This window comes from Protopterus annectens, chromosome 7.part0 (genome assembly GCF_019279795.1).
Source record: "Protopterus annectens isolate FY-2018-M chromosome 7.part0, PAN1.0, whole genome shotgun sequence".
Taxonomy (NCBI): Eukaryota; Metazoa; Chordata; order Ceratodontiformes; family Protopteridae; genus Protopterus; species Protopterus annectens.
In genome coordinates this window covers 135265708-135291427 of record NC_056739.1, presented here as the reverse complement: position 1 = coordinate 135291427, position 25720 = coordinate 135265708, and the positions used below count along the sequence as shown (strand labels likewise).

Below are 25720 nucleotides of genomic sequence, written 5' to 3'. Positions count from 1 at the left end.
TACGAGATACCGAAACTATAACACGCCAACGATCGTAATCCCGACAATTGCACTTAACAGCAAATCACGTAATATTCAGCATTACTGTATAAGTATACCATACATCTACAGGGAAGTAGCCTACCATGATCAGTATTTGTGAGCATTTCACAAATACTGATCATGGTAGGCTACTTCCCTGTAGATGTATGGTACACTTATATGGCGTGTTACAGAGTCGGTATCTCGTACTGTCGGTCTTTAGGTGTCGGTCAACGGAGTGTCGGTGAATAACGTTTCGGGTAAGTAAAGTAGACCCATATATATATATATATATATATATATATATATATATACATATGGATTCACTTTATATCTTCGAAATACTGAAATATCGAAATTCAGTATTTCGAGGCTATAAAGTCGAAACCTGAAAACAACAAAAACTCAGAAGCGCGAAATTCAAAATCTCTCACACTGGAGATTTTGAATTTGCGCTTCCACTCCACACACACACACACACACACACACACACTTTCCTCCCCACAAACTAACACAAGCTCTCTACTACATAAAAGAAGGGGGGAAAGCCCCCCTGCGCCCCCCACACCCCCCTACTTAAATATTCTAACTTTGAGATCGCACTACATACAAACACACATAAAACACCACCACACAAGCTACATTCTCCTCGCACACATACATCACAGCAACAAAACACACTAACACACACCACAGCCCTTACCCAAAACCCTTAACAAATAAACAATTACCTGAATCCACAACCACAGCGAAACACCGGAAGTGCTAATTCAAAATCTCCGGTGTGCAAGGTTTTGAATTTCACGCTTCTGAGGTTTCGTTGTTTTCAGGATTCTTCTTCATGGGCTCGAAATACTGAATTTCGATATTTCAGTATTTCGAGCTTCTAAAGTGAATCCATATATATATAATATATATATATATATATATATATATATATATATATATATATATATATATATATATATATACACACACACACGCCTATATAGACAGATAAATATCAATCTATACATAAGTACAGATATCTACAGATGTATAAGATAGACTCTGCATTGATCAATTACATTGTAGTGAGCATAAAACAATGGCAAGTGAAGGACAAATTATTATCTTAGGGATAAAAATTCATAGGGGATATTCCAGGGTGATTCTTTGTCACTGCTGGTCTTTTGTCTTGCCTTTAACCCATTAAGCTGTTTACTTCACAGATCAAGTCATGGGTACAATTTGGCTCCCAGACAACAACTAAGTGTAAAGACTTCATATATTCTTTTTGTGAGTGATTTAAAACTGTACATCTGATGAGGAGCTGAAAGCAAAATTGGAAGTGGTCAGAACTTTCTCAGGTGATATAAGAATGTCATTTGGTCTTGATAAATGTGCAAAAGCAACATTTGAAGCTGGAATGTTGGTCCACCGAGAAAATATCTGTCTGGGATAGGAATGTGATATAAAGGAACTTGAGCAGGAGGGTGTGTATGAATATTCAGGAACTGATGAAGGATCAAGAATAAAACATGAAATGCAAACAAAACTCAGTAAAGAATATTTCAGAAGACTAAAATTAATACTGAAAACAGCTCTGACATCTAGGAACAAAGTCCAAGCTGTGAACCAATTTGCCCTTCCTGTTCTAACTTTCGGTTTTGGGGTGACTGAATGGCTCCAAATGGTACTGGAAGAATTGGACAGGAAAACAAGAAAAATGCTTCATGCTTATCAGATGATATATAAAAATCAGTGTATACGAAGATAATATACCCCTTTGTTCTGATCTATACTCATAGGACTGCATACATATTTACTGAGTTCATCAAATCAAAACATAGTGAAAGTTCTGAAACACGAAGAGAACAAATCTAAGATGACTTCCCTGCTTAGTTTAACAGAAGCATATCAATGTCAAGAGGGAACAGACACCCAACCAGAAGTAGACAAAAATCAGAAAGCAACTGAATGTGCCGAAAAACAAAAGAATACAAGGAGAAGGATCAGATGAGAAGGCAAGAAATGTGGAAAAGGCATAAAAATAACTGCAAGTCCAAAAAACTCCTGTAATAACCTCATGCTGATCAGCATTTGACACAGCAATGGTTAAGACGATGTGAATTTAAACCAAAAGCTGAAAGGTTAATATCAGCGGCCTAGGATAGTGGAGTTCATACACTTTGGTTTACAAACTGCATTGAACATGTGGGAGATAAAGACAAATGCAGGTTCTGTAAAACAGAACGGGAAACATTCACACATCTTGTAGCTAGGTGTGATACACTAATGTGGCAAGACTGTTGACGTGGGGATTGTGCAATCATTACAGTACTGAAATAGCTGAGATGCATTGGAAACATGAGTCACAAAGCATTATAGAGAATGATGACATTTATATCACATGGGATCAACTATTACCAACAGTTCAAAAAACAAACAAGAGAAAACCAGCCAAAGTAGTTCAAGAAGAGAAGACAAAAGGAGCATTGATCACTCAAACTGCTAACCCAGTGGTTATAATTACGTACAGAGAGACACAAAGTCATAAAATACCATGATTTGCGGGCAGAAAAGACAGCAATGTGGAAGGAAGATACCCACACATATATAATATAATAGTAGGCTCAATGGGTCTCATGTAAACAGAATTCACAGCCTTATTTACACATGCTACCAATACATGTAAACCCTATGAAATGCAGGAGTCATTTCTGGGTATGTTGTGGTACTACCTGTACACGTAACTCTGTGAAATGCAGGAGTCATTTCTGGGTATGTTGTGGTGCTACCAGTACACGTAACTCTATGAAATGCAGGAGTCATGTTGTGGTGCTACCAGTACATGTAACTCTATGAAATGCAGGAGTCATGTTGTGGTGCTACCAGTGCACGTAACTCTGAAATGCAGGAGTCATTTCTGGGTATGTTGTGGTGCTACCAGTACACGTAACTCTGTGAAATGCAGGAGTCATGTTGTGGTGCTACTACCAGTACACGTAACTCTATGAAATGCAGGAGTCATTTCTGGGTATGTTGTGGTGCTACCAGTACACGTAACTCTATGAAATGCAGGAGTCATGTTGTGGTGCTACCAGTGCACGTAACTCTATGAAATGCAGGAGTCATGTTGTGGTGCTACCAGTGCACGTAACTCTATGAAATGCAGGAGTCATTTCTGGGTATGTTGTGGTGCTACCAGTGCACGTAACTCTATGAAATGCAGGAGTCATGTTGTGGTGCTACTACCAGTACACGTAACTCTATGAAATGCAGGAGTCATGTTGTGGTGCTACCAGTGCACGTAACTCTATGAAATGCAGGAGTCATTTCTGGGTATGTTGTGGTGCTACCAGTGCACGTAACTCTATGAAATGCAGGAGTCATTTCTGGGTACGTTGTGGTGCTACCAGTGCACGTAACTCTATGAAATGCAGGAGTCATGTTGTGGTGCTACCAGTACATGTAACTCTATGAAATGCAGGAGTCATTTCTGGGTATGTTGTGGTGCTACCAGTACACGTAACTCTATGAAATGCAGGAGTCATGTTGTGGTGCTACCAGTGCACGTAACTCTATGAAATGCAGGAGTCATTTCTGGGTACGTTGTGGTGCTACCAGTGCACGTAACTCTATGAAATGCAGGAGTCATGTTGTGGTGCTACCAGTGCACGTAACTCTATGAAATGCAGGAGTCATTTCTGGGTATGTTGTGGTGCTACCAGTACACGTAACTCTATGAAATGCAGGAGTCATGTTGTGGTGCTACCAGTGCACGTAACTCTATGAAATGCAAGAGTCATTTCTGGGTATGTTGTGGGTGCTACCAGTACACGTAACTCTATGAAATGCAGGAGTCATGTTGTGGTGCTACCAGTGCACGTAACTCTATGAAATGCAGGAGTCATTTCTGGGTATGTTGTGGGTGCTGGCTAACATCAAAGATTGAAACAATACTAATTTAATGAACTTTAATCATACTTTAACTTAGGAATGGGGTCCATTCCCATCATAGTACTAGAAACCTAAATAGACACACACACACAGCAACAACAACTAATGGTTTTGGGTTAATATAAGACCCAACTAAGGAGTTTGTATCTTACTCATATCTTTCACAACAAATACCACTAATGTGGAAAGACTACCACGTTGAATACACAGTTCAGAGTCTATATCAACATGTACAGAAAATCTTGACATTGGAGATGTAATTTGGGGTTATGACCTGGGTTAAGATGATTAGTGTTAATTGAAAGTGTCAGATCTAAGCATGATCACTGAACTTAAGAACTTCTTTCTGGCCCCAAAACACATGGGGGGGACTCATGCTCAACAACAGATTAAAGAGGTTTTATCACAATAATATATACAGAAGGGATTCCAGTTGTAAAACCACATTGGGGGGGGGGGGTCGAATGCAGAATGCCACATCAACGGGATCATGTGTCCAGCAGTACAAGGAAGGATCAGATGTCTAAGACATAAGGAGCCACATTTTTCAAACCACAGGAAAGGGGTCATTGCTTAACAAACAAACAAACTTGGCTCACTTTCAAAACTGGCACCATTTGCGGGGGAGGGATGATAAACCCAATGTATGACTTGTCTTTCAATCAACACTATATAGGTAGCATTCCCATGCCTAACATTACAGTGACAAAGTCTCATACCTAATACACACAACTGACATTAGTTCATTACCCCACCACCATGTGGAGGGCTATCAAGAAAGGAATTTATTGCTCAGCATCACACAGGATGGATCACATGCCTAATACATGGGGGTGTCTCATGACTAACACTAGAGGGGTGAAAGCTTCATGACTAATGCTACAGATAAAGGTCTCATGTTTAATAAACACAGGCCTATTTCAATATTAAACCATGCTTATTAAGTATTTACGTCTATAATGGCTAAAAGAATGGCAAAGATGTTGCCAAAATTGATAGCTATGGATCAATGTGGTGTTGGGGAGGGGAGGCAAACATTTGACAGTTTTAATAGAACAATGATGATCCAGAGGAAAGCAGAATGTAAGAAAATAACTGCTGTTGTAGGTGGGTCTTGATGCAGAGAAAACATTCGACAGAGTAAGCTAGGATTTTATGAGTAAGGCAATGGAGGGATTTGCATTCCCTGATACAATAATACGGTTAATTAGGAGGATATATGAGGAATTGGAGGCAAAAAAATCAAAGTGGGAGGGCTCATCTCTGATAAGATGTGCCTGAACAGATAAAATAGAGAGGGGTGTTACCTTTTACCTATGTTATTTGTGTTGCATGTAGAACCATTGGCAAAGAAAACAAGGGACTCATAAATTCAAAAATATAATTATTATGGTAATCAGGAAAAGTTGGTTTTATTTGCACACATTACTATTTTGTGCCTGATAAAACCAGAAAGGAATATCTTAGTGTTTTTCTTTTGGGGGATATAAAATCAGTGAAGATAAAACAAATGCTACAGATGTAAACCACGTACCCAAACATGAACTGGTTCAGCAATAGCCATACTCATGGACACATGATAAGAAGTACTTAGGAGTATGGGTCAGAAGGATTCTGTTATGCCAGCTAATGATATGTGGGAAGAGACTAAACAAAAGATAATACAAAAAATGAGAAATTGGAAGCTGTTGTCTATGGATATGGACTGCAAGATACAAACAGTAAAAATGTTTTTAGTCCCTTTAGTTTTATACACACGTCAGGTATATTATCATCAATGAAATGAGAAGCTGTGGATAGCAAATAATAAAGAGATGAAAGGTCTTACCTGAGAGGGAAAACGACAAGAGTGCAGTGGTATAAGATGATCCTTCCAATAAAAGGTGGCGGTTTAGGATTACTTGAATTGAAGGGATATTTTAAAGCAACACAGTTAAGTACACAGTTATATAATGCAAACAGAAAACTACAATTCAAAGTGGAAAGCAATGAAAAAGCAGCACAGGGAAATAAAAAAAAAAAGAAGAAGAGAGAAGGATTTCTAATGCAGATTCTTAAGGAGAATAATAGTTATACAGAACACTATACTTAAAGTATCAGAGTATTTTTAAGAACTTAGCCAACATGGGAATGGAGAAAAAGATTCTCCCAATAGTTTTGACTGCAATTAGGACTACAGGGAATAGAAGAGGAGGCTGGAATTTACTGGAGGGAACTGGCAAAGGACCTAAGGTACTGTGAACCAATAACTAGAGAGGCAAAGGTAACAGAATAGGAAGATGTCAAGATGAGATTTGGACTTCAGACTAGAGACTGCCTTCCCTATCAGGGATTTATCTCAAAGTATAGGCAAAGAGAAAGGGCCACAAGAATCCAAAATGAAAGCCCTGCACTGACAGAGGTTTTGTTGAATCTAAAACAGAAGCTGCTGTTAAAAGAAATGGATAATTTGTTGGGCATATAAAATATTACACAATAACTATAGGAATCAATCAGAGGAGGTTAGAAAAGCCTAGGAAAAAGAGACTGGATAAGCAATTCATAAAGAAGCAATGGGAGACATATATATGGCTGTCAAATATGTAACCAAGTCTATACGATTTATGATTATTGCTTGGAAGTATTTGCATAGCTACTTTTATACCCCAAGCAGACTCCAAACAATTTTTCCTCAAGTAGATAGCAAATATTGGACATGTAATGTGGAAGAAAGACGTAACTGGGAACATATGTTTTGGGAGTGTAATGAGCTGGCAGATTTTACAAATTCCTTACAGAGTACCCTGTCCAGAATACTGGATGAGTAAATGGGTGTTAACTAAGGAATTTTTTTTTTTTTTTTTTTTTTTTTTTTTAAGCTGGGATACAGATCTGAACTGTATAACTAATAACACATTCTTAAATTTAATTCTGGTGGCTACAAAAAAAAAACAAGTACTAGAAAATGGAAATCAAAATATAAACCAACCATACTTGAGGTAGTGGATATTGTAACCAAGAAAAAAGACAAAAAGTGGGATCTTTAAAATGGGTGGGAAAAAAATATATAGAAAAAATGGTAGTAGTGGGTACAATGCATACAGAAAAATATTTTGGAGGAGGAATATGGTTTAAGGCAAGGCAAGAATTGACCAACCTATGTAATATTGGACTGATTACATTGTACAGAAGAACATGTGACATATAATGCTTGTAAGTGTGAACATATTAATATGGTTTGCTTTCTTTTATGCAAATTTGCCTATGTCACAAGTAATAATTCAACACACGTTTAAAAAAAAACAAAGCACATGGAACAGGATCTTGGACTAATACTATGTGAGGTGTCTCGCACCTGATAAACAGAGCTGACACTGGGATACATCCACATCCAACACAACATGGAATTGATGCCTTCCTCAACAGCATATGGAAGGGGTTTCACCCCCTTTGTGAGAAATAAAGCACTTCTTTGCATCATACTAGAATTGGAGCATATAACTTCTCCTCCCCATTCTGCACTTCCTTCCATCTTTCTTAAGGCTTCTGACAATATTGCAAACTCATAATGTGACATCGCCATTCTTTTTCCCCAAAAGTGCACATCTACTGCACTTAGCCTTTTGTTACTTTACTTAATTCTCCCTGGCTACATTAATGGCCCTTCCTTTGCACACTGCACTGTAAGGTGAAGACATGAAGTCCTCATCAAGTCTTTAGAAATGTATGTAATATTCCAACTGCTACTTTACCAGCACCCCACATGAAATCTGCAGCTTTTAAATCCATAATGCACTAAACATGACATAACGCTAAGAGCTCTTGCCAGTGTCCTTACTAAGTTGCACAAATGACTAAGTGTGATCACACAAAGACCATTTTCTTCTTCTCTCTAGGTCCATCCCCCTTAGCTGGTACTTTACCCCCACACTCCCTATTCTGCTTCTTTAGTCCTCTCTAGGTCCATCCCCCTTAGCTGGTACTTCATCCCCACACTCCCTCTTCTCCCTTCTTTAGTCCTGTCTAGGTCCATCCCCCTCAGCTGGTACTTCATCCCCACACTCCCTATTCTGCTTCTTTAGTCCTTTCTAGGTCCATTCCCCTTAGCTGGTACTTTATCCCCACACTCCCTATTCTGCTTCTTTAGTCCTGTCTAGTTCCATCCCCCTTAGCTGGTACTTCATCCCCACACTCCCTATTCTGCTTCTTTAGTCCTTTCTAGGTCCATTCCCCTTAGCTGGTACTTTATCCCCACACTCCCTATTCTGCTTCTTTAGTCCTCTCTAGGTCCATCCCCCTTAGCTGGTACTTCATCCCCACACTCCCTATTCTGCTTCTTTAGTCCTTTCTAGGTCCATTCCCCTTAGCTGGTACTTTATCCCCACACTCCCTATTCTGCTTCTTTAGTCCGCTCTAGGTCCATCCCCCTTAGCTGGTACTTCATCCCCACACTCCCTATTCTGCTTCTTTAGTCCTCTCTAGGTTCATCCCCTTAGCTGGTACTTTATCCCCACACTCCCTATTCTCCTGTTTTAGTCGTCTCTAGGTCCATTCCCCTTAGCTGGTACTTTACCCCCACACTCCCTATTCTCCTTCTTTAGTCCTCTCTAGGTGCATCCCCTTAGCTGGTACTTTACCCCCACACTCCCTAATCTCCTTCCTTAGTCCTCTCTAGGTCCATCCCCCTTAGCTGGTACTTCATCCCCACATTCTCCTTCTTTAGTCCTCTCGAGGTCCATCGCCCTTAGTTGGTACTTCATCCCTACACTCCCTAATCTCCTTCTTTAGTCCTCCCTAGGTCCATTCCCCATAGCTGGTACTTCATCCCCACATTCTCCTTCTTCAGTCCTCTCGAGGTCCATCCCCCTTAGTTGGTACTTCATCCCCACACTCCCTATTCTCCTTCTTTAGTCCTCTCTAGGTCCATTCCCCTTAGCTGGTACTTCATCCCCACATTCTCCTTCTTTAGTACTCTCTAGGTCCATTCCACTTAGCTGGTACTTTACCCCCACACTCCCTATTCTCCTTCTTTAGTCCTCTCTAGGTCCATTCCCCTTAGCTGGTACTTCATCCCCACATTCTCCTTCTTTAGTACTCTCTAGGTCCATCCCCCTTAGCTGGTACGTTATCCCCACACTCCCTATTCTCCTTCTTTAGTCCTCTCTAGGTCCATTCCCCTTAGCTGGTACTTCATCCCTGCATTCTCCTTCTTTAGTCCTCTCTAGGTCCATTCCCCTTAGCTGGTACTTTACCCCCACACTCCCTATTCTTTTTCTTTAGTCCTCTCTAGGTCCATTCCCCTTAGCTGGTACTTTACCCCCACACTCCCTATTCTGCTTCTTTAGTCCTCTCTAGGTCCATCCCCTTAGCTGGTACTTTACCCCCAGACTCCCTATTCTGCTTCTTTAGTCCTCTCTAGGTCCATCCCCCTTAGCTGGTACTTTACCCCCACACTCCCTATTCTGCTTCTGTAGTCCTCTCTAGGTCCATCTCCCTTAGCTGGTACTTTACCCTCACACTCCCTATTCACCTTCTTTAGTCCTCTCTAGGTCCATTCCCCTTAGCTGGTACTTCATCCCCACATTCTCCATCTTCAGTCCTCTCGAGGTCCATCCCCCTTAGCTGGTACTTCATCCCCACACTCCCTATTCTCCTTCTTTAGTCCTCTCTAGGTCCATCCCCCTTAGCTAGTACTTCATCCCCACACACCCTATTCTCCTTCTTTAGTCTTCTCTAGGTCCATCCCCCTTAGCTGGCACTTTACCCCACACTCCCTATTCTCCTTCTTTAGCCCTCTCTAGGTCCATCCCGCTTAGCTGGTACTTCATCCCCACACTCCCTAATCTCCTTCTTTAGTCCTCTCTAGGTCCATCCCCCTTAGCTGGTACTTTACCACCACACTCCCTAATCTCCTTCTTTAGTCCTCTCTAGGTCTACCCCCCTTAGCTGGTACTTCATCCCCACACTCCCTAATCTCCTTCTTTAGTCCTATCTAGGTCCATTCCCCTTAGCTGGTACTTTACCCCCACACTCCCTATTCTCCTTCTTTAGTCCTCTCTAGGTCCATTCCCCTTAGCTGATACTTTATCCCCACACTCCCTATTCTCCTTCTTTAGTCCTCTCTAGGTCTACCCCCCCTTAGCTGGTACTTCATCCCCACACTCCCTAATCTCCTTCTTTAGTCCTTTCTAGGTCCATTCACCTTAGCTGGTACTTCATCCCCACACTCCCTAGTCTCCTTCTTTAGTCCTCTCTAGGTCCATCCCCGTTAGCTGGTACTTTACCCCCACACTCCCAATTCTCCTTCTTTAGTCCTCTCTAGGTCCATCCCCCTTAACTGGTACTTTACCCCCACACTCCCTATTCTGCTTCTTTAGTCCTTTCTAGGTCCATCCCCCTTTGCTGGTACTTTACCCCCACACACCCTATTCTGCTTCTTTAGTCCTGTCTAGGTCCATCCCCCTTTGCTGGTACTTTACCCCAACACTCCCTATTCTGCTTCTTTAGTCCTGTCTAGGTCCATCCCCCTTAGCTGGTACTTCATCCCCACACTCCCTATTCTCCTTCTTTAGTCCTCTCTAGGTCCATCCCCCTTAGCTGGTACTTCATCCCCACACTCTCTATTCTCCCTCTTTAGTCCTCTCTAGGTCCACCCCCCTTAACTGGTACTTTACCCCCACACTCCCTAATCTCCTTCTTTAGTCCTCTCTAGGTCCATCCCCCTTAACTGGTACTTTATCCCCACACTCCCTATTCTCCTTCTTTAGTCCTCTCTAGGTCCATTCCCCTTAGCTGGTACTTCATCCCCACACTCCCTAATCTCCTTCTTTAGTCCTCTCTAGGTCCATTCCCCTTAGCTGGTACTTCACCCCCACACTCCCTATTCTGCTTCTTTAGTCCTCTCTAGGTCCATCGGTCTTAGCTGGTACTTAACCCCCACACTCCCTATTCTGCTTCTTTAGTCCTCTCTAGGTCCATCCCCCTTAGCTGGTACTTCATCCCCACACTCCCTATTCTCCTTCTTTAGTCGTCTCTAGGTCCATCCCCCTTAGCTGGTACTTTACCCCCACACTCCCTATTCTCCTTCTTTAGTCCTTTCTAGGTCCATCCCCCTTTGCTGGTACTTTACCCCCACACTCCCTATTCTCCTTCTTTAGTCCTCTCTAGGTCCACCCCCCTTAGCTGGTACTTCATCCCTACACTCCCTAATCTCATGCTTTAGTCCTCTCTAGGTCCATTCCCCTTAGCTGGTACTTTACCCCCACACTCCCTATTCTCCTTCTTTAGTCCTCTCTAGGTCCATCCCCTTTGCTGGTACTTTACCCCCACACTCCCTATTCTGCTTCTTTGGTCCTCTCTAGGTCCATTCCCCTTAGCTAGTACTTCATCCCCACACTCCCTATTCTCCTTCTTTAGTCCTCTCTAGGTCCATCCACCTTAGCTGGTACTTCATCCCCACACTCCCTAATCTCCTTCTTTAGTCCTCTCTAGGTCCATTCCCCTTAGCTGGTACTTTATCCCCACACTCCCTATTCTCCTTCTTTAGTCCTCTCTAGGTCCATTCCTCTTAGCTGGTACTTTACCCCCAAACTCCCTATTCTCCTTCTTTAGTCCTCTCTAGGTCCATCCCCCTTAACTGGTACTTTACCCCCACACTCCCTATTCTGCTTCTTTAGTCCTGTCTAGGTCCATCCCCCTTTGCTGGTACTTTACCCCCACACTCTCTATTCTGCTTCTTTAGTCCTGTCTAGGTCCATCCCCCTTTGCTGGTACTTTACCCCCACACTCCCTATTCTCCTTCTTTAGTCCTCTATAGGTCCATCCCCCTTTGCTGGTACTTCATCCCCACACTCCCTATTCTCCTTCTTTAGTCCTCTCTAGGTCCAACCCCCTTAACTGGTACTTTACCCCCACACTCCCTAATCTCCTTCTTTAGTCCTCACCAGGTCCATCCCCCTTAGCTGGTACTTTACCACCACACTCCCTATTCTCCTTCTTTAGTCCTCTCTAGGTCCATTCCCCTTAGCTGGTACTTCATCCCCACACTCCCTACTCTCCTTCTTTAGTCCTCTCTAGGTCCATTCCCCTTAGCTGGTACTTTGCCCCCACAATCCCTACTCTCCTTCTTTAGTCCTCTCTAGGTCCATCCCCCTTAGCTGGTACTTCATCCCCACACTCCCTATTCTCCTTCTTTAGTCCTCTCTAGGTCCATCCCCCTTAACTGGTACTTTACCCCCACACTCCCTATTCTCCTTCTTTAGTCCTCTCTAGGTCCATTCCCCTTAGCTGGTACTTTACCCCCACACTCCCTATTCTCCTTCTTTAGTCCTTTCTAGGTCCATCCCCCTTTGCTGGTACTTTACCCCCACACTCCCTATTCTGCTTCTTTAGTCCTCTCTACGTCCATCCCCCTTAGCTGGTACTTTACCCCCACACTCCCTATTCTGCTTCTTTAGTCCTCTCTAGGTCCATCCCCCTTAGCTGGTACTTTACCCCCACACTCCCTATTCTCCTCCTTTAGTCTTCTCTATGTCCATCCCCCTTAGCTGGTACTTTACCCCCACACTCCCTATTCTCCTTCTTTAGTCCTTTCTAGGTCCATCCCCCTTTGCTGGTACTTTACCCCCACACTCCCTATTCTGCTTCTTTAGTCCTCTCTAGGTCCATCCCCCTTAGCTGGTACTTCACCCCCACACTCCCTATTCTCCTTCTTTAGTCCTTTCTAGGTCCATCCCCCTTTGCTGGTACTTTACCCCCACACTCCCTATTCTGCTTCTTTAGTCCTCTCTAGGTCCATTCCCCTTAGCTGGTACTTCATCCCCACACTCCCTATTCTCCTTATTTAGTCCTCTCTAGGGCCATCCCCCTTAGCTGGTACTTCATCCCCACACTCCCTAATCTCTTTCTTTAGTCCTCTCTAGGTCCATCCCCTTAACTGGTACTTTACCCCTACACTCCCTATTCTGCTTCTTTAGTCCTCTCTAGGTCCATTCCGCTTAGCTGGTACTTTACCCCCACACTCCCTAATCTCCTTCTTTAGTCCTCTCTAGGTCCACCCCCCTTAGCTGGTACTTCACCCCCACACTCCCTAATCTCCTTCTTTAGTCCTCTCTAGGTCTATTCCCTTAGCTGGTACTTCATCCCCACACTCCCTATTCTCCTTCTTTAGTCCTCTCTAGGTCCATCCCCTTAGCTGGTACTTCATCCCCACACTCCCTATTCTTCTTCTTTAGTCCTCTCTAGGTCCATTCCCCTTTGCTGGCACTTTACCCCCACACTCCCTATTCTGCTTCTTTAGTCCTCTCTAGGTCCATTCCCCTTAACTGGTACTTTACCCCCACACTCCCTATTCTGCTTCTTTAGTCCTCTCTAGGTCCATTCCCCTTAACTGGTACTTTACCCCCACACTCCTTATTCTCCTTCTTTAGTCCTCTCCAGGTCCATTCCCCTTTGCTGGTACTTTACCCCCACTCTCCCTATTCTCCTTCTTTATTCCTTTCTAGGTCCACCCCCCTTTGCTGGTACTTTACCCCCACACTCCCTATTCTCCTTCTTTAGTCCTCTCTAGGTCCATCCCCTTAGCTGGTACTTTACCCCCACACTCCCTATTCTCCTTCTTTAGTCCTCTCTGGATCCATCCCCCTTAGCTGGTACTTTACCCCCACACTCCCTATTCTCCTTCTTTAGTCCTCTCTGGATCCATCCCCCTTAACTGGTACTTTACCCCCACACTCCCTATTCTCCTTCTTTAGTCCTCTCTAGGTCCATCCCCTTAGCTGGTACTTTACCCCCACACTCCCTATTCTCCTTCTTTAGTCCTCTCTGGATCCATCCCCCTTAACTGGTACTTTACCCCCACTCCCTATTCTCCTTCTTTAGTCCTCTCTGGATCCATCCCCCTTAACTGGTACTTTACCCCCACACTCCCTATTCTCCTTCTTTAGTCCTCTCTGGATCCATCCCCCTTAGCTGGTACTTTACCCCCACACTCCCTATTCTCCTTCTTTAGTCCTCTCTGGATCCATCCCCCTTAACTGGTACTTTACCCCCACACTCCCTATTCTCCTTCTTTAGTCCTCTCTGGATCCATCCCCCTTAACTGGTACTTTACCCCCACACTCCCTATTCTCCTTCTTTAGTCCTCTCTAGGTCCATCCCCCTTAACTGGTACCTTACCCCCACACTCCCTATTCTCCTTCTTTAGTCCTCTCTAGGTCCATCCCCTTAGCTGGTACTTTACCCCCACACTCCCTAGTCTCCTTCTTTAGTCCTCTCTAGGTCCAACCCCATTAGCTGGTACTTCATCCCCACACTCCCTAATCTCCTTCTTTAGTCCACTCGAGGTCCATCCCCCTTAGCTGGCACTTTACCCCCACACTCCCTAATCTCCTTCTTTAGTCCTCTCTAGGTCCATCCCCCTTAGCTGGTACTTTACCCACACACTCCCTATCCTGCTTCTTTAGTCCTCTCTAGGTCCATTCCCCTTAGCTGATACTTCATCCCCACACTCCCGATTCTCCTTCTTTAGTCCTCTCTAGGTCCATCCCCCTTAGCTGGTACTTCATCCCCACACTCCCTATTCTCCCTTCTTTAGTCCTCTCTAGGTCCATTCTCCTTAGCTGGTACTACATCCCCACACTCCCTACTAGCAGTACGTCACTTTTCACACTGCTTACCTTAAATGCCTCCTGTCTGCCTACTACAACAGTTTTACCAGATACCACTGAAAGGTGACCCTTCCACAACATGGACTACTCCACCACGTATGATGTTGCCAGTAGACCAACTGATCTTGTCTTCTTCCTTAGTGACACTGAATACAAACATGCTGAGCAGAGCCATATCACCACTACTGACCCCTGACACACCCTGCTAGTCACTGATGTTTCACCAAGAAGCTCCAATCAGGATATATCCCTTTTTGGTCAGCTATTTCTATACCTGATACACCTAAAGCCTTTACCTTGCCCCTCTTTAAGCCTTGTGTGTGGCACTATGTCAAACATATTGCTGAACCCTAAATGCACCACCTGAACTGAGCTATCTTTCATCCTTTTATCTAGTCACATTACTGCATCAGACTGAACTGGGAAGACATTTAGTCTTAATGAGACTATTACTTTTTGCATGGTAAAACTGGTTAATAGAGATATTTTAGGCTTTTATCGGCTATGCAATGAAGCAATACATTTGCACAATATACATATAAAGTTCATTATGACTTGAAATTCTTTACAAATGCAGCCACTCAGAGAAAACAAATAATATAACGCTTATTTCAACAATGTAGTTTAGTTTTTGCTACATATTTTGTGCTTTGATTTATGGTCCTGACCATTCATTTGAGTCAGAGAGCTTATCACAGCAAGACATCAACAAATACATAATTAGACAGAGATTTTTTTTTTTTTGCAGTTAAACCAAATAATACAAATTCCTCAGCTAAGCAAGTAAGTACTTATTTAAATTGGTCTCTAATACTCTGCTGGGAAGAAATATATGATGACAGGAAGAGTTACATTAGTGCCAACTTAGCACTGCTATTCCAATTAAAGGGGTGAATAAGAACACTTACTAGTACTTTTGATGCCATTATGAAGATATGGTGGTACAAAAGAATTCACCCTTATGGCTCATCTATGTATTTTATTTTTTATTTAAGTTTTTTTACAAGGGAAGAACACAGATCACAACAGACCATTTGCAGGCACAGATGGATGAAGAAATTCACAAAAAATAAAACAGAACTAATTCACAAACACATAGGTTCATAGGTAGGTAGTAGGCTATCCGCCCAAGGGCCTAAGTAAGTCTAGCCAACAAGGTTCCCTGGCTTATGCCACCCAAGAAAGTTATTTTCCTGTGCCCCTGTCGAGCAAAGCCACAGAAGTGATCCCCGGGGTGTATTTCCTATTTCCCATCCACTCATCAAGATTTTTCTTGAAGAGTGCTAATGAGGAACTTTGCTTGAGATAGATGGGTAGCTTGTTCCAGAGTACAGGAACTCTCTGGGACAGGAATCTATCCCTCCAGCATGTCCTGTTTATTGTGGTGGCAAAGTTTAGGCCCCTGGAGCATGTAGGCTCGGAGGGATTGGGATTTCCTTAGGTGTAGCGTGTGCAACAGCTCTGGGCTTAACATAGCTTTATATGTTAGGCAGAGATCTCCTCAGAGTAGATGATATGCTACAGAGTAAAGCTGGAGTTTTTTGAGACGGTCAATGTAGGGCATCTGTCTGAGGCCAGTAATCCTCTTTGTGAGGCACTTCTGTGGCCTTTCCAGCTGCTGCAGATGTCTTGTGAGGTACATTCCAAAAGGGGCATTGTACTCTATAATGGGTCTAATGAGTGTTGAGTAGAGAGGAACAATGACCTCTTTTTTCCGGGATGAGAACCCTTTTGTGACGAGCTGTGCCACATAGGAGTTCCTGACTACTGTGGTGATGTGATTATCAAAGGAGAGACTACTGTTCACCTGGGTCCCAAGGTCTCTTATCACACATTCGGCGTTAAGTAGACTGCCGTTTTTGTGGTAGTTTATGGGTACAGAGTTTTTACCAAAGGGGATGACAATGCACTTTTTGGCACTGAGCTTGAGGCCATGCCTCTGACACCAGGCATCTGTCTCAGTGAGGCCCTTGTGTAGGATGTCCACATCATTTGGGGACTCGACTATGGCTCCTAGTTTGCAGTCATCTGCGAACTTCGTTAGCCAGAGGCCTTCTCTGCTAGAATGTACTTCAGAGAAGTAGATACCAAACAGGAGAGGTCCCAGGACTGACCCCTGTGGTACTCCACTTGTCACTGGTTTAAAGTCAGATTTGGAGTCTGCAACTTTTACAGTGTGAGTTCTATCAGTAAGCCAGTTGGCAACCCATCTTGTGACATAGGGATTTATACCTAGTTTAGTGAGTTCAGCTATACTTCCAGAATGGGGGATGGTGTCGAAAGCCTTGGCGAGGTCAAGATAGGCTGTGTGAACCACCTTACCTTGTCTACGGCTTTGGTGACTGCCTCAAAGAAGTCGATCAGGTTCAGGAGGCATGAGCTGCCTTTCACAAACCCAAACTGGGTGGGGTCCAGAGTTTGGAGGTTACCAATGTCTTTTGTTTACGAGTTCCATGATGATACGTTCCATGGCCTTGCACACCAGGCTCATCAGGCTAATAGGGCGATAGTTCCCAGGATCAGTGGTGGCTCCCCCTTTGTGGAGAGGGATAACTGTTGCTGTGTACCATTCAGTGGACACAAAGCCTGACGTCAGACTATGATTGAACATGGTGCTTAGGTGGGGAGCCAGTTTGTTCTGAAGTTCATGTAAAACACAGCCTGGGATGTTGTCCGGTCGCATGGATGCTGTGTTTTTGGTTATAGAGTGTACAGCTTTTACCTGCATAGATGTGATTACAGGGAGACTGCATTCTTCCTGTATAGATATGGGTCCTTTAGGGGGTGAGAGGGGGGTAAAGTTAGCACTGAACTTATCTGCCAGGATGTTGGCAATATCAGTTGGTTCTGTAATTTTTGTGCCGTTGTGCTGTAACTCAGAGCAGATCTGGGTGTTGCCATTGAGATTCTTGATATAGCTATAGAATGCCTTGTGATTGTTTTCGTAGCTAGCTTTGGAGGATCTTATAAGGGATCTCAGCTTCTTACTGAGGCTGACCAGGGAGCTCCTCCACTCAAGGGATTTTACTCTCTTTTGCAACAGTTTCTTCCTTCTGTTGTAGAGTTTGTTTATGGCAGGGGACCATCAGACTGGATTCCTTTTTTTGGAAGATAGCATCTTGGTTCTGTTTGGGATAGCACGATCCATGCACTCGTGTAAGTGCTTATAGAGTGCATTTGTGTAGGATTCACCAGTCATAACTATATTGTCCATCTGCATGGGTGTCATGAAGTTCGCCACTTTTGTCTTAAGAAGAAGGAAGTTGGCTTTGGAAAATTTTTTTACCATGGTTTCCTTGAAGGTGGGTGGGGGCGGGATGTGGATATCTAGGATGATTAGCTTATGGTCGGATCTGACCAACGAGGAGTTGATTTCAGGTGTGGAACACCAGTCACTCATGTTGGCAATGACTACGTCTAGGATATTGTTGCCCTGGTGGGGGTGTGGATAAGTTGATCCAGGACATTGGAATTTATGAATTCCAGAAAGCGTTGAGCGAAGGAGTTGGTAAACGAGTAGTTTTCCCAGTTAATGGTACGGTAGTTGAAATCGCCCATTATTAGGGTGTTTGGTTGAACCCTAATATTTTTCAGTATATCAAGAAAAGAGGAGTGAGAATCCTGGGGCATGCTATAATTTGGATTGCAGTTTTGCCCAGAGTTAGTTGCACTTGGATAATCTCGGATCCATTATGCTGCTCAACTAGCCTGGAGGTGTGGATATCCTTAATGAATATGGACACACATCCGCCTTTGGTGTTCTGGTCCAGGTTAGATGGCTGAAAAGTGTGGTATGAGTTATAGCCTGGTAATGCAGGGGTGCTCTCTGGAGCATTGAACCAGGTCTCAGTCACTGCACAGATGTCGATGTTCTCCATTTTAAGGAGTGCTTCGAGTGAGTGCATTTTGAGATTTAGACTTCTAGCATTGAGTAGCATTACCCTCAGTTTTTGCTTGCCTGTTCCTGTTACGGTGGTTAATTTGTCATTTGAACCGTGCCTAAAAAAGGTGCTATAGGGGCGGCAAGACCCTTAGTCATAGCCTTAGCCATAGTAATCACAGAATGTAGAAAGTCCAGCAGACAACTGAAATGATGAGCAAATATTAACAGGAATGACAGAGGTGTAGATTAATTTTAGTAGAAAATATGAGAAATAAGCAGCTGGTGAAAAACGAAGGTCAGAGTAGAAGTGATGTAGGTGGGGGATGATTAGATGATTTCCCCAATGGGAAAGCACTTGCAGTCAAGTTTCTGGATGGGGACTGTCTTTTGAGTTTTGTGCTGAAAGTGGGTAAATACAGACTTCTTTTAGGTAAGGGTGAGACATTGCCATAGTCTGGGTACAAGAATGGAAAGGGAGTGGTTGGTACAGTGCAATTTGGCTTGGGGTCTGAAGTGAGGCAGTCAACTGGGACAAGTTGTCGAGGATGGACAAGGTGGTTTTATTATGGAGTTTGGCAGCAAGAGGCACAAAGGCATCTGGCTGAAATAGTTTGAAAAGAAGAGATCCTAGGAGTAGCTCAACTCTGTAGGTGACTGGGGGCCCTTTGGCTTTGGACAGGGTGGTGCAATGGTGTCGGGGGGAGGGTGGAGTTGGAAATATAGCAGTAGATTTTGTTTTCCATGAACTGCAGAGTGGATGAGTTCTGCTTCAGATGCTGTGACTATGCAAGTAGAACTAAGAGGGCTCCTTTGCCTGTTATAGCTCTAGATGGCCTGGAGAGGAAGGGAGATATTTTCCAGGACCAAGATAAAAAAAGAGTTGATCTTTATATTGTCTTTTTTTTTTTCATTGTGGTTATGGAAGTTAACTCACTGGTCCAGCCATACACCTAGGTATTTAAAGGATGTGGTTGTTTCTGCTGGGTTACCCTGAGATCTGCAATGATGATTTTAGATTTTGTGAGGTTTAAAAAAATCATAGTTTTTTGGAGGGGATTAGGACTAGTTTACGGCTGTTTTGCCAAGAATTAAGGGAGTGGCTGTCAGACTGAAGCTGGCTTTGAATAGTTGAATGTGAGGAAGGAACTGGATCAAAGAATAGCCATGTTGTCAGTGTAAAGAGTGAGAGGAAGTCTAGGGCAGTTGAACGGTAGTTTATTAATAACAAACAAAAAGACAGTGGAGTAAGTGTGGAGTGCCATGAGCTACTCGTTTGGTAAGGGCTGCTCACATCAGATGAAAGGCTATTCTAAACTAAACAAAGGTACTTTTTCTCTTCTCCCTTTCCCCTATTTACTGAATACCTGGTTTGGGGTACTGTTATCTAAAATAGTGCATCAAGTGCTTTGACAAACTCTGGGTAATTACTGTAGGAAATAAACGTTTCATTCAGTACATATGTATTTTCATCATTTTACAGTACAAATACTGAACATATATATACTTGTTCCTTGCATATTTTGGGGGAGGTCATTACATATTACTTTTTTTCAGACAAAGTATTGTGACAGATTATTTGTTAATTTTTCTGTCAGAGAACAGAGTAATTGGAGCTGGGAATCAGACATTCATGAATTGGACCACTACCTATGGAATTAAATTTTTCAACTAAAACACCTTATTCAACTTTACAGCTATCCACCAAGCAAATGGCAATCAGAATTCAACCAGCTTACTTTAGAAATGTCATTTTTCATTTGATGGAGTAACAGAAATTATGTAAAGTAGCCTACAACTTCCAGGGCCGTTCCTGAAGCCTACCTGTATTGCATACCACTGAAGTCACCTGCCTAGAGTGCAACACATAGGCAAATTTAATAAAACTAGTCAGCTCTACTAGAGAAGAGGGATAAAGCCTTATTTACAATTCAGACAATCTGAATTAAACCACTAGCTTGGGTACAACAGTCGCTGGCCAGGAAGAAGATCAGAATGAGGAGGAAGAGCCTGCTCTGGGAGAAGGGTCAGTGTGCATATGCCCCGAATGCAAATGAAGGGTCAGTGTGCTTGTGCCCAGAATACAAACGAAAGGTCAGTGTGCTTGTGCCCAGAATGCAAATGAAGGGTCAGTGTGCATGTGCCCAGAATGCAAATGAAGGGTCAGTGTGCATATGCCCAGAATGCAAACGAAGGGTCAGTGTGCTTGTGCCTAGAATACAAATGAAGGGTCAGTGTGTATATGTCCAGAATGCAAACGAAAGGTCAGTGTGCTTGTGCCCAGAATACAAATGAAGGGTCAGTGTGCTTCTGCCCAGAATACAAACAAAGGGTCAGTGTGCACATGCCCAGAATACAAACGAAGGGTCAGTGTGCTTGTGCCCAGAATGCAAATGAAGGGTCAGTGTGCTTGTGCGCAGAATACAAATTAAAGGTCAGTGTGCTTGTGCCCAGAATGCAAATGAAGGGTCAGTGTGCATGTGCCCAGAATGCAAATGAAGGGTCAGTGTGCATATGCCCAGAATGCAAACGAAGGGTCAGTGTGCTTGTGCCCAGAATACAAATGAAGGGTCAGTGTGCTTCTGCCCACAATACAAACAAAGGGTCAGTGTGCATATGCCCAGAATACAAACGAAGGGTCAGTGTGCTTGTGCCCAGAATACAAACGAAGGGTCAGTGTGCATGTGCCCAGAATGCAAACGAAGGGTCAGTGTGCTTGTGCCCAGAATACAAACGAAGGGTCAGTGTGCATGTGCCCAGAATGCAAACGTAGGGTCAGTGTGCATGTGCCCAGAATGCAAACTCTATGTAGAATCCCTGTTTCACCATGAGACTACTGGTGGTGCATTGTGTTTATGGGTGTGCAGTCACTGAAAGGAAACTTGTTATGGAGCAGGAGGGCATACCTCTCACATATTTCCACTGCATGCCACCCCCTGCAATGCAGGCATGTGCAATGGGAACAGTTAGCGCCTTAATGAAAAAAAATCCCCCAAAGACAGATGATGGCATCCCTCCTGTTATTTGACCTTCATCCTAAGAAGATGCAAATGGACTGTATGTCTTTCACCTCCATGGAATGAGCAGGCTGATGAGGTGAATGGCCAACTAGGGGAATGGGAGTAAAAAAGAAAGAAAACATATGGTTGGCAGGAGATGTCCAGCTGATCTGTTCTACCCAAATGATGTGACTATACCTAGATAGCTAACTTCCCACTCTTTTATCCCAGCCAGACAAAAGGAGCTGTAAACACATTTAAAAGCCTCAGCTGTATTTGTTTCCACTAACCATTTCAGGACCTGGTTTCACTTATCAGTGTCTCTCTCTCTCCAAATCCATACTTCCTTTTATTTAGGCTATGCTAAATTTCTTTAATCTGCTGCATATGCCAGTCGTTGCTGCCCTATGCTTCTTTTGCAAAGCAATTTTTTAACATTTCCTGATCAGTACCGTAACTTGCCCATTTTATAGCACACTATGGTTGAGCTTTCCTAGCCTGTTCTTGTGAATAACAGCTTCTATTACCCTCACCATTCATGTTACCTTTCCCTGCACCGTTTCAAGCAACACTTCCCTTTTCCTGTACATACTTCAGAACTGCATGAAGTATTTCAAACATGGCCTTGTTACTGCCTGATACAAGACCACTGTTTCCATCTAATCCTTGGATGCCATTCACTTATATAGGAGAATAATATCTCAAATTTATTACCCAGGCCCTGGGTTCTCATGCCTCGTATGCAGTACTATACTCTTGGAAGGGCTGAAGTAAAGTCGCCACCTCAGAGTGTGCTTCCAGTCCGTTTTATGCTTGCTCCAGTTTCCTTGCCTTATATGAGCTCTAAGACAAGCATACTGTAAAATGTTTGGCATAGGAATAATCCCTGTGGAACACCACTTTGTTTTATGACCCTTGGTTGGCTCCCCCTAGACAATACTTGTGTCTCCTGCTGTGTAACAGCTTTCTCTACAGGCTCAATGTCCTCTTCTATATATCCCTTAAATCTATGTAAGAAGCCTAGCGTGGACCTCTGTATGGTCAGCACGATGTCAACATTCTGATGTAAGGGTGGTTTTAACCGCTGCTGTTGTCAAAGGTTTCCATGCTGTGCTGGTGTGCCTACCATTATGAAGTTCCAGAGATGGACTCTGATGAAACAGATACTCCCAGTAAAGACTTACATGTTTCAGATTTGCAGTACATCATTTAATGGCAGTATTGTATATGAAGAATAATTATTATGCTCAGAAACGGAAAAAATAATAAAATGTTTATAATGTGGTTTATGAAACAATTGTTTCTGCAACTGGTTACATAAAAACCTGACTAACAAAACTGTTACCACATCATCATAATGATGACTACTGCTATTCAAATCCCTTTTATATTTGCATTTACTTAAAAAAAACAAAATATAAATAATGGGTCACTGAACATAAAGGCAAACTGTGAAGGTGAAGCATGACAGCTGAATTTCTTGAAATCACTTACTGAATACAAACTAATCATAATTAGTGATCCAAATCGAAATGTTTTATATCTGAAGGTACATGATAACTCTATGGAGCCTCTTACGTCAAGTCCCAATCCTCTAAAAATGGTTATACACAGTGAACCAAAAGCAAAGTGTTTTCTCCATGGATGTACCACTCTGTGTGAGGGAACCCTCCAAGCCCACCTAACACTCCATGGTCACGAGACAGTGAAAAATATGGCAAATTCACTGTTATCTGAAAGTTGTTTTGAGTAAAACTGTCTCACAGTACTGGCATTTTCAAAAATTACTGGCAAACTGTCTGATTCTCAAATCAGGCAGATTGAGAGTACAAAGTTAGGATTTGTAAATGTTTCACAGACTTTGTTATCAATCTGTTAAATACTTCGTCTTGTCAAATCTCATAATCCAGCATATTAAATAAAAAATCTAGAAATTGAAGGCTAGCATCTCCCACTTACAGTTTTTTCTCATAACTAGCACATCTCCACATTCATCCTCAGAAGGCAAGAAGATCTCAGGAACTACAATTAGAATTTTCCTCTTTGGGGGAGGGTTAATGTTCCAGGTACACTCCACATTAGCTGGATAGTTGCCAGGAAAATTTGGAGATTCAATATATCCGGTGAATTCTCCAAGTTCTCCACCGCACTGCTGATCTGAAAAGTGAAAGGAAACCTTTTTAGTAAATAAACACCAATGAAACAAAATTTAGTTATTTAGAGACTTAATCATTGAAACATGACAAAATATATAACATATTTCATTTCATAGCTGTATACAAGCAATACTATGCAAAAATGTTTAGCAGTTTAACTTTTTTTTCTGGGGTTTTCCTCCTCTCGTTCTGAAACCACTGAGCAACCACCTCCTACTGGTCCAGTCATTCTCTCCTTTCTTCCCAAAGTCTGAGAACATTAGAAGACAGACGGACATCATCGTTTCATGGGGATCAGGAGTTCCTTGCATGCAATAATGACATTTACATTTGTCCAAGAGCACACCACTACCTTCAGGGTTGACAATGCAGCGGGTTGACAATGCAGCAAGCAAGCTGAAGGCTGTTGCACATCACTACTGCAAGGAGAGGCTCCACTGAAAAATGCACAAGAAGGTATGCCTACTGTGGCAAATAAAAAACATAACTTGGATCCAGTTATTGCATTGTTTGTTAAAACTTCAGGTTTTTGGTTATACCATTCCATTCACTTACAGGAGAGATACTTGCCACATACTTTTGCACTGTGATACTGAGGTTGATCCATCAAAGTCCGTAGTTGTATTCCCAGGACATGTGATGCAGTAATTCTGTCGAAAGTCTGGCTGATAGGTACCAAGTGGACAGCGGATGCAGCGGTGGATGCTTGTATTGTAGTAATGGCCTGGAGAACACTGAACTGTTTAAAAAAAGGAGAGTTAGCTATTATACATATACACTGATACCTGAATGTAAAAAAAACACAATTTTTTTTTTACTTGATAATGGGCCATTCTGTTGTAAGAGGTAGATAACATTTGCAAGGTCATAAATGAGCATTTTACCAGTAAAAAAGATGAGCCTCATTACTACTCTGATGCTTCTCTTTATGGCTAGTAACCAACTCCTGTTCTTCCCACAGATGCTCTGCTCACTCATTCACGCACACATTCATGGCATTAAACCAGTCCTGGCCCCAATAATGAGTTGCTGATGACCCAGTTATATACCACAGTCTGTTTTGCATGCACAATATATAACACAGGGACAGGTATACCTTCTGGTACCAGAAATTCTGCCACGCACCTGGAATTTCAAGCTGGCAGCATTTCCTTCTACATATTTTGCAGGACATCAAGCTGCAGTGTCAAATGTCCATTTTTCCTGCCAGCAAGACTTGAAGTGATTTGTAAGTGTATGTACACTGCTACAAGGACATGTACACACGCTAACATGTCAAGAAACAGCCATCAAATGTTCAGCCAATCCTACCCTGACCAACTAAAATGTTAGTTAAAAAGCTTGCTGTGCTGGGTAAGTTAACCCGCTAGTCTGGCTTGTATATTTTTACCTATCACTCATCTCTAATCTGTCACTCCCACCATGTGATTTTCACAGTTAACAAGATTATGCCAAGCTCTTCTACGACTCCACAATGCATTTGATTCCATAGCCTCACATGGCAGCTCACTACACAGAGATGACAACTTCTCCCTAAAGATGCATCTTTTAAACTACTTTTTAAATGTTTCCCATTAGGTGCTTGCCATCAAAAAGACATTTTCATCCACGCTCAACCTTACATCTCCTTTTGACTTAAAAGCCTACTGTAAACCCCATTTGCATCTCAACAATCATGCATGGAGTGTAAGATTAGTTTATTTATTACTTTCATCACATATTTTTGTGACTTTTTGCCAGGACTGCCCACCTACCATTAGACCCTCTCTAGGACCATCAGCCCATTTGTTTCCATCACTGGGTATGACCTGACCCAGACAGCAGGTCATCATCCAGGCTGCCTTCAATGATGTTTCATGCATTTTTTTTATTTTTCTCACCATTCCTAAAGTGCAGGCACCTGCCACAGCACCAGGGAAAGATATGCAAAGATCTGTTCACAAAGGATAACCCTCACTTCCACAAAGAAAGATACCTTTAAGCACCCCTGCCTCTCCCACAACAGCAGGAGTGGCGGCCCTTCGGGTCTTCACCAGGGAGAAAGCACCAGCCTATGCTCCTCCAGGTGCACATTAA

General features: G+C 42.9%; 1 protein-coding gene across 5 annotated transcripts in view; it reads right to left on the bottom strand.

The window, feature by feature from the left end:
- Positions 1–25720, bottom strand: part of SCUBE3 (signal peptide, CUB domain and EGF like domain containing 3) — a 3541316-nt gene that overhangs the window by 31019 nt on the left and 3484577 nt on the right. For all 5 annotated transcript variants that reach the window (XM_044076569.1, XM_044076573.1, XM_044076571.1 and 2 more), the window contains 2 exons: positions 24222–24383; positions 23448–23645 (listed from right to left, as the gene is read on the bottom strand). In XM_044076569.1, coding sequence (XP_043932504.1) covers positions 23448–23645; positions 24222–24383 — 360 coding nt within the window. The remainder of the gene's footprint in view (positions 1–23447; positions 23646–24221; positions 24384–25720) is intronic.